Below are 9,645 nucleotides of genomic sequence, written 5' to 3'. Positions count from 1 at the left end.
GGTGACAACATAGAGAAATAATATCAACTTTATATTATCTATTCATGTTAGTCATTTTTCTCTCTCTATATGAAAAAAATATATATTTTGATATTAACTTTTATTTTTTTAAATATTGCATATATATATATATATATATCTAAATATAATATAAATTATATACAAATAGAAATATATTTATAAAGATAATATTTGAAAATAAATATTTATATATTCAAAATAATATGTATATATATATATATATTAATATCTTTAACTATGTTTTGTCAAAAAATAATATTTTTAACTTTGTTAATGTATCTTTTAAACATTTATATGCATGCATATATGTATATTAATATATACTCACATATAAAATTTAAAAATACATAACAAAATATAAACTATAAATTTAATACCCACGTGTTACACTAGTTAAATAATGTTATTAACAAAGCAACAAACCCTCTAAAGTCTAACTTCAGGGAGATGAAAAGTTTTTTCCTTTTTGGAATCTTAAAAGCGTGAAATTATAATTTTAATGTTTTGACATGTAATTAATAAAAAGAATTGTCAGAAAATTATGACTTTTTGGGAATGAATTTTAATTATTTATTTGCAAAAATATTTTTAAGGAAATGATAGAAATCCAAATTTTTCAAATGAAAAGAAAAAATTATTTACGTATTTTATATCAATTTTTAAATTTCAGAACGATGCTTTTCATATATGAAAAAACACTTTTTCCTAGGAAACGCCTCGTTAATTTTAATTGGGAATAATTTGCAAACACATGAGATCAATGAATCTGATCTTAACTTCAAGAACTATTTAACACTATAAAATTCGCGACCATACACAGAGATGAGATTATTCGTAATTAAAACCAGTGATGATCGACGAATGCTGATAATCGATATTAGATAGGAAAAGCAAAACAAAGATATAAATAAATAGAGACAAAGAAGACGCGATTGATAACAAGAAGGGTCTGATACCCACTCTCTCTCCGTCGAAATGGCCGCTTCTTCTTCCTCTTCCGACGAGCCTTCTCGCTCTGTCTTCCTCGGCGTCGACGTCGGCACCGGCAGCGCTCGTGCAGGTTCGCTTCCACCCTTCACATATTGTTCCTATCTCTTGGATTTTTCTGCTGAAACGAATTGTGATTTGTAATGTTTTGATTCATTGGAAGCTTGACGGTGTTCGATTTTCAATGTGTGGCTTTCTCGTTCGTATTGGTAGCTGCTGAAAATGAAATTAGCATTAGGAGCAATAAACTCTTACACAGTGCTGGTCCTATCGTCATTTTCCTATCATGCATGTTTGAAATTTTGGCCAATTGATATGACATTGACAATGACAAGTTCTAGTATAGATTTTAGAATAAGAGATAGACTAAGTCTGGCACTTCAAATGGTTGTATTAAACAACCCGATTCTCATTTTCTTGTTATACAACAGCGACAACATGGTTTGAACTTAGAACCGCATGCAAATAACCTAATCCTTGTTTAACTATCTTCAATTTTTATTTGTTTGTTTTTCAAAGCAGCCGACCTCACCAGCTGAATAAGGTTTTTGTTGTTGCTGTTGTATTTTTGAAAGCTATATCTCTTTTACTTTTTTTTTTCCTATTGCTTTCATTCAAACAGCTACTATTTTTACATATTTACCTTCCTCAGTTTGAACTTTGAATAGAAGTGGTAGATTTTGTTAAACTTACTATGTTTCTGTAGTATTGTGCTGCAGGCAGTGTATGTATATGCTAATAAACTTTTAAGTCATTAGATGTGACAAAACGGTATAAATGATCTGGTCCTTTTACTGGTGATACTAATACAGGTCTATTTGACGAGGAAGGAAAGCTTCTTGGTTCATCTAGCAGCCCAATACAGATATGGAAAGATGGTGCCTGTGTTGAGGTAATTTTTTTCTTGGGCAAATGGACTTTCAGCAGATCCAAATGATTACCCAAAGGATGAAGCTGGTGTTATAATAATCAATTACACATCTGGAAGAAATATCATGACACAATTGCATACCATGTTTAGTTGGTACTTGGTTATGAAAATTAATGGGAACGTGGTCAGGATTTGTTTATTGTTACTATATATTGGCAAATGAAGGGTATAAACAGTCCTAAATTTGTGCGTCTGGTGCTCTGTGAGGTTATAGTATATACTAAAGTTACTCGGATGGCTAGAGTTTCCTGATGGAACCTTGTCTCTATAAGTTCAAATCAATCTGAATAATCTTTCGCTTCATTTCTACTGGAGCAGCTGCTCATATGTTATGCTGATTTTGCAAATTGGGAAGGGATGCTTTTTAAGTTTACATTTGGTTCCTGTTGAATTAGATATTTATTGGTGGTTTCCACTTTCAATTCTTTAATGTATAGATTTTATAATGTAGATTCATCTTTTTGTTCTAAACAGCAATCCTCTACAGATATATGGCTTGCAGTTTGTGCAGCTGTAAAAGCAGCTTGTTCTAAAGCTAAAGTTGCATCAACAGAAGTAAAGGGTATGGGATTTGCAGCTACTTGTTCTCTTGGTATGTTATAGTTTTGAAATTGTTACTTCCCCCCCCCCCCCCCCCCCCCCTACAACATGGGATATTTAGTTTTATGTGAAGTAACTGTAACTGATTGTTTATGGATTATGACAGTTGCAGTGGATTCTGACAGCTCACCTGTTTCGGTTTCTTGGAGTGGTGATTCAAGAAGAAATGTGATTGTCTGGATGGATCATAGAGCTATAGAACAAGCTGAAAGGATAAATTCGTCTAAATCACCTATATTGGAGTACTGTGGTGCAGCTGTTTCACCTGAAATGGAGCCACCAAAGGTACTATCTAAACCAGTCCCATTATTTCACTACTGGTCACTTTACATATTATACTGTCTAGTAACTTATATTGTAAGCATTCTGGCTTACATGCCTTTTGTTGTAAAATTTTTGGATGCATATCTGTTGATGGCAATGATCACTGAAAGTTTTAAATAGAACATCTGCAACTGGGACAGGGACTTGCCATCCATACTGGAATAAGTTTCGGAACATGATGATTAATCTGAGTGGGTGACCAGCTAGGCACAATTGATAGGATTTGTAGATTATCTTTTGACTGATTATTCTTCAACAGAAAAAAAGGGTTTCTCTTCAAACTTTTTATTTTGTTGATTCCCTTGTTATCTGTATCGTTGAGTTCTTGTTTGAACTTTTGGAGTATAATGTTTAAATGAACTTGTCTGTAAAAGAATTATATAACACAGGATATACCTTTTGAAACTACTAAACTGTCAAGTTCTGCACAATCTGCTTGTTCATATAATATATTATTAGTTCATTTTAATTTATATTTTTTGCTATAATGCAATTTTTACTGATTCTATTATGGCTTCATAATTTTTTTATAATTATTTTCATACATCATAAATAATTAATTTGATTATAGTTACACAAATTAGGAAACCATAAAAATATTAGGAAAGGTCAATGGTACTTGTCTCTTGATGCCATTGTTTCTTGATCAATGTAAGTTCACTTGAATGCCTTAGATTTCTTAGATTCGTAAGATATGTTCTTTGCTCTCCTTTTTCGCTTTTTCTAACTCAATGGGTAAGTGTATGCAGATCAGAAGCCTCTACCATATGTCCCGAAACATATACTTATAGAGAAAGTGGAGAGAGGACCTACCCTTTCCTGAAGGGTTCCAATGGCTCATTCATATCTTTTCAATAAGAGTTGCATCCATTCAAATCATACCATTTCATGAAGAGTTGAAATGTTTCCACCTATCATGATTCCATTCAATTATAGGCTACACCATTCAACTACACTCACCGTGTGTTGTCTAATATTCATTGATTACATTACTAACATTAGGGATATTACAACACACATGAAAATACCACTCAACCAATGTTTTAATAAATTAATGGAAGATCAACATTTAGAAATGTAATTTTTTAAGAATTTTTACTGATATAATCTAACTTTTCAGCTTCTATGGGTCAAAGAAAATTTGCAAGAATCTTGGTCAATGGTTTTCAGGTGGATGGACTTGAGCGATTGGTTGTCATACAGGTACTCTATGTAGTTGAAGTGTTCTCTATGTCCAAGATCAGTTTGTGTTTAAGTCTAGTGACACTTCACTTGGATTAATTTTAAGTAATTCTTCAGGGCAACCGGTGATGATACTCGTAGTCTATGCACCACAGTTTGTAAATGGACATATCTGGGTCATGCACACATGCAGCATGTCAATGATAAAGAGTCTCGAGACATGGAAGCTTGTGGATGGGATGATGATTTTTGGGAGGAAATTGGTTTGGGTGATCTTATTGAAGGACATCATGCTAAGATAGGTATTCATCTTATTAACATTTGCCTTGTTAAGAACTAACTAATGCATGTGCTTGTTGGACTTGAAGTGTGGATACAGCTCTAGATGAATGGTTCAAACATGTTTGCTTGTTCATAGAGGCTTTTGATATTATGTCAACAGCCACCTCAAAAAGTTTAACCTATTAGGGGAAAGCATATGAAAACTTGGAGGAAGGAATTCAGTTACTGTAGGTGTAAGTCATGGACACTTTTCCCAATAACTTTTTATATAATGAATTTAAGAAATCTAGCCATTAAATCATGTGATATTATCTTGATGATCATCCATGCCAAATTTTAGATAAAATTAATAGGTATATAATTTTATAGTCAATGTTTACTTATACTTTCAAAATACACAAAACGTTAAAATAAAGTTAATTGGTGACTTATCAAATAATTTTTAAATTGTATAAAATTTTATAGACCTGATATACTTAATAAGAACTTTTAAATTTTACTTCAGTAGATGGATTAAACAGAGTGATTTTAATGAAACTTATTTCTAGAGTAAATGGATCCCTATCCTGTGTGTGCATGTCTGTAAATGGATCCCACCCTCTTGAGTAAATGCTACATATTTTTGTATTCCTTATGTGCAAATGAATTTTTTCTGTCTAATGTATCAAATTAGAAGTTTTTTTTTTTCAATTAATGACCTCTTTAACTGGGATTATATCAAATTTTTATTACTTGTCTAGCAGTTTTTTAATTCCACGAAATAATCTAGTGGAATATTTTGTGCAACTGCAAACTCTGTCTGTTCACCTTAGCTTTAATATTGAACTCAATTTTTTTCTCCCTTTGGAAGTTCAATATGGAGAAACAATGCTATGGTTCAATATGATTATTTATGATCAATTTGAATTTTGTTAATTGAACATTTATTGAAGAATTCTTGTCTTTTCTCATGCTTGATCAGTTGATCTGATGAAAACTGGTGTCAGTAAGCTTATGATTATTCATCTATATTTGTGCCATTCATTGCTGGTTCTGTCTTCCCACTGCTTAACTTGATAGTGAATCATAATAACAGGACGAAGTGTTGCTTTCCCTGGCCATCCTTTGGGTTCTGGTCTTACTCCTACTGCAGCAAAGGCAAGAACTTTTGCATTATTTTGAAGTTTGAACTGGTGCTTTCTGAGGTTCACTAACAAAGCTAACATACATTGTTAGTTTGAAAAATGAACAACCTTCTTCCATCTATGGAGATTGGTTCAGTTTGATGTAACAAACTTCTTTGACGTGGCTGGTTTTTAATACTTCTGATGGGTTGAAATTTTCAGGAACTGGGTCTCGTACCAGGAATTCCTGTTGGGACATCATTAATTGATGCTCATGCTGGTGGTGTGGGGGTAATTGAAAGTGTGCCACAATCAGAAGCTGCAGGTTGTCATCACATACTATACACTTGTGAATTATGATTGTAAGATTTGGGTAAAACAGTTGTATTTCTTAACTAAAAGAACTTCTGTATCTTCAGATCATGACAAGGAAGCAATTTGCAACCGTATGGTGTTAGTTTGTGGAACTTCTACATGCCATATGGCTGTATCGCGGAGCAAATTGTTCATTCCTGGGGTTTGGGGTCCATTTTGGTCAGGTACACTATACTATTTTCTCTATTTTATGAATTAAATCTCAATTGTGGATGATAGTGTGCCTTTTTCTTTTGGACACATTTGAAACAATTGTGGTCCATTGATTATCTTTTGGGGTATCTATTGTGGCAATTCAGGCAGTTTAAAGTGAGAAATGAAAATTTCCTTCCTTTTTTTTTGGAAGTTTCTTGACTGTGGTTGAAAATTCATGGATTAAATTTGCTTTGGTTGGAACCTGGATCTGGAGTGTATTTGTTTGGATTGAATGTTTGTCTCATTTTATCATTGATATTTCATACTTTTGTGACTGTATTCTTGTTAACCCCCTTAATGTTTGTGTCTTTGTAAAGATATCTGTGTGGCTACTTGTGATTAGTTCCTTTTTGTGGAACACTGATATGATATTGGGATAAAACATAAGTAATAAATGAAGTTGGAGTTTACATTTGACAGGATCACCTGAAGGAATAACCTGTTTAATTTAATTTTCATCTTATTCTATTGCATTTAACATTGATTAAAACACTCATCATTGCTTCTCTTGCATCTTCTATGTTGTGGTGCATTTTTTATCTATCCGAACTTTCAGCAATGGTACCAGAATATTGGCTAACAGAAGGTGGACAGAGTGCTACTGGTGCATTATTGGATCATATAATTGAAAACCATGCTGCTTCTGCATGCCTTGCAAATCAAGCTGCTTCCCAAAGTAAGTTTTTTTCTTCATTTGGAATATACTAAATATTTATGCCAACAAGTCTGATTTTGAGAAATGTCTTAACAAGATTAATTCTCTATGTAATATTTCAGAGATTTCATTGTTTGAGCTTCTGAACAAGATGTTGGAAACAATGATGGTTGAGCTGAACCTATCCTTTATTGCAGCCTTGACTAAAGATGTACATGTTCTTCCTGACTTCCATGGGAATAGGTATTTGGCAATGAACAACAGCTTTCCTCCTGTCATGCCATAGTGGCTTCAAATAATAGGCTGATATATATTATGGTCCAGGTCTCCCATTGCAGATCCAAAAGCAAAAGGAGTCATCTATGGTTTGACACTTGACACAAGTGACAAACAGTTGGCTCTTCTTTACCTGGCAACTGTGCAGGGCATTGCATATGGCACACGTCACATTGTAGAGCATTGCAATGCTCATGGTCACAAAGTAAGGATCTGCCGAAAGTATGTTGCACACTGGTTGCATTGACAAGTTTAGAGATAAATAAAATCATATTCTGCCTTTAGTTTCAAAGAAATACTTGATTGAAATTTTTAAGCTTTTAAGCATGAGCCTAAGAATTGATTCTAACTTACACTTAGAAAACATATTCTGGAAAGTGAGATAAATCCTGCAATACAATTTTTTGTTGCATAATGCTCAGATTATAGTGTAGGCCAGGGAGTTAATCTATGGTGCTCACTTTTGTATATGCCATTTGATAGGAACCCAATAATAAATAGTGAAAAGCAAAGGATATTCTGTTGTTTTTTATACACGCTTCAAAGCATAAAGGGATTACAGAAGAAGAAAAAGAACCCTTGGCACGTGAGACAATTGGTCTACTGTCGGTCATTTAAGGGCCATCTTTTATATTTTGGTTATTAACATCATTTTAGTAGTATCCTTACAAGTAGCTAAAAATGATAAGTATAATTGTTATATATCCCTGTTATGTTCCCAAGTCATTACTTGTTTGTTGATGCAGAGTTGATGAATTTTTATTACCATAACTGTTCTGCCCTTGCTTGCAGATCAACACATTACTTGCGTGTGGCGGCCTTTCAAAGAATCCTATCTTTATTCAGGAACATGCTGATATTATTGGTATGTGTTGAGGAGTGGGGTGGGGAGCATGTTTGCATGAACTCAGATAATCATATCTTTGTCTCACATGTTCTGTATCGGCCTTATTCTATGTAAAGAATGACATTAAGTGTACTCCAGTTTTAAAATATTAGCGAAGTTATGCCAGTATCTAGTTTGATGGTCAACCTAGAAAAAAATCATACTTCACTCTTCCATGTATTTTACAAACCAATCCACAGTTTAAGGTTTGGTTTGAATGAACTTCCTGTGCATTCTAATGATAAGGAGTGACATTGATGATAATTGAAGCTTTATTTGATATTTAGTTTTTTCAATAATAATGAATATTGTTTATAATGTTCCCAGGTTCCCCTATAATTCTTCCAAGGGAAAGTGAACCTGTGCTCTTGGGTGCTGCTATTCTGGGTGCCGTTGCTACAAGGAAATATCATAGCCTTAGCGAGGCCATGAAAGCCCTGAATGCAGCTGGCCAGGTGTGGATGCCTTGCTTTGTGTGTTGAAAAATTGAATAAAAAAAGTACAATTAGTTTTTTATTTTCAGATTAGAAATCAAGTTCAATTTCATTAAATTACATGTAGTGGAAGTATTAGGAACTGAAATGTGTAGTTAAATTAGAATAAATAACGTAGTATTAGTTCAAATATATAATATATCTCTATGGTATAAAAAATGTTTAAGAAATAATCATTTATCACCGACTCTGCATATACAATAGGTCAGTTCGATGTGAAACTATTACCGATTTTGCATTTTTTTGTTAGGCCTGGTGTTTCTGTTAACAAAATAAAACCGATGCTACTACTAGTTTTTTTTCCATGAGTTTTGGCAGGTCATTCATCCATCCAAGGATCCAAAGGTAAGAAAATACCATGATGCCAAATACAAGATCTTCCGTGGCCTTTATGAACAGCAGCTCTCGTACCGTTCCGCCATGGCCCAAGCCTTGTCATAGCTTTGCAGAATGTTTTGACTCAAACTGTCAATTGCAATTAGGTGCTCCTTGCGAAGATTGAATATTCATGCTTCAAGGATGAAAGATATTGGGATGGAGAAAGAAATTATGGCCCAAATACTACCAGTTTGACGAATATCGGTTTTCAATTTGGGTGGTAGGTTAGACATTGAACAGTTCAGACTTCAGAGATACAAGGAAAAATAATCACCAATACTGTTGTTAAAATTCTTATAGAAATTTTATGTACAGGCTCACTGGTATCTTATTTTTTACTACCTTGAACGCCTTGCGCACACTTCTCAAAATCAAATAGGCAGCTGCTACTGCTAGCATACATTGTACAAAAATATAGAGAGCTTGATACTTGGATAGCATCATTGTTCTAAGTTGTACCATATGACTTCCTTGGATTTATTTGGACTTCTTGGAACCCTCCTTCGTAGGAATCGTAGCCCCATAATTCTTAGTCAGACATGATTTTGGGCTTGGATATTACGAAATCATATTGGAATGAATTAAATTTTATAATAATTTTGATCATGGTTATCAAATTCTTGAATTAACTTGTTAATTTTTACGAATTTATGAGTTTTTTTTTTTTTTGAGTTGATTCATGTATAAATTTACTCTTTAATAGATTTTGGGTAGACTCTAATTAAATTCGGTAGACTCTCGAGTTTATCGTGAGTCAACAAGTCACTAAGTTAAAAAAAATTAAATCAAGATGTAAGTAATTTTTGGTTTTATGTCTATTTAGTGTTTATTTGGTGTGTTGTTTTTAAATTAAAAAATTCTCACCTCTAATAATATTAAACTCTTATTTTTTAGCAACATAAAATTTGATAGAAATGTTCTACAATTACTATAACATTTTCAAGTTATTATTTAGT

General features: G+C 33.1%; 1 protein-coding gene across 5 annotated transcripts; it reads left to right on the top strand.

The window, feature by feature from the left end:
• The first annotated feature begins 792 nt into the window (after positions 1-792).
• On the top strand, positions 793-9,295 carry LOC114382259 (FGGY carbohydrate kinase domain-containing protein-like). 5 transcript variants are annotated; one of them, XR_003660229.1, is made up of 15 exons: positions 793-1,081; positions 1,821-1,900; positions 2,414-2,531; positions 2,646-2,824; positions 3,984-4,066; positions 4,163-4,347; positions 5,403-5,464; positions 5,653-5,755; positions 5,850-5,969; positions 6,557-6,676; positions 6,778-6,898; positions 6,980-7,153; positions 7,724-7,796; positions 8,145-8,272; positions 8,630-8,660. XR_003660229.1 is itself a non-coding variant. In XM_028341546.1 (15 exons), exons 1-15 carry the CDS (start codon positions 997-999, stop codon positions 8,750-8,752), a joined length of 1,707 nt encoding a protein of 568 aa, XP_028197347.1. In that variant the 5' UTR covers positions 794-996; the 3' UTR covers positions 8,753-9,295. The 5 variants fall into 5 exon arrangements, 4 of the variants coding, with proteins under 4 accessions (XP_028197347.1, XP_028197346.1, XP_028197349.1 ...); XM_028341546.1 differs by having other exon boundaries at positions 794-1,081; positions 2,414-2,501; positions 6,980-7,136; positions 8,630-9,295; XM_028341545.1 differs by having other exon boundaries at positions 795-1,081; positions 6,980-7,136; positions 8,630-9,295.
• Positions 9,296-9,645: the final 350 nt, after the last annotated feature.

Source organism: Glycine soja, chromosome 13, assembly GCF_004193775.1.
Source record: "Glycine soja cultivar W05 chromosome 13, ASM419377v2, whole genome shotgun sequence".
Taxonomy (NCBI): Eukaryota; Viridiplantae; Streptophyta; class Magnoliopsida; order Fabales; family Fabaceae; genus Glycine; species Glycine soja.
The sequence above is the reverse complement of the archived record's forward strand: the minus strand, read 5'-3'. Positions and strand labels throughout refer to the sequence as shown.

What these genes read in the sequence shown, in the direction of transcription:
- LOC114382259 (XM_028341545.1), top strand. Translation starts at nt 997, where the DNA reads ATGGCCGCTTCTTCTTCCTCTTCCGACGAGCCTTCTCGCTCTGTCTTC. An exon ending in TGCAGCTACTTGTTCTCTTG is followed by an intron (nt 2,532 to 2,645) that starts GTATGTTATAGT and finishes GGATTATGACAG; the next exon opens with TTGCAGTGGATTCTGACAGC. An exon ending in AAATCAAGCTGCTTCCCAAA is followed by an intron (nt 6,677 to 6,777) that starts GTAAGTTTTTTT and finishes GTAATATTTCAG; the next exon opens with AGATTTCATTGTTTGAGCTT.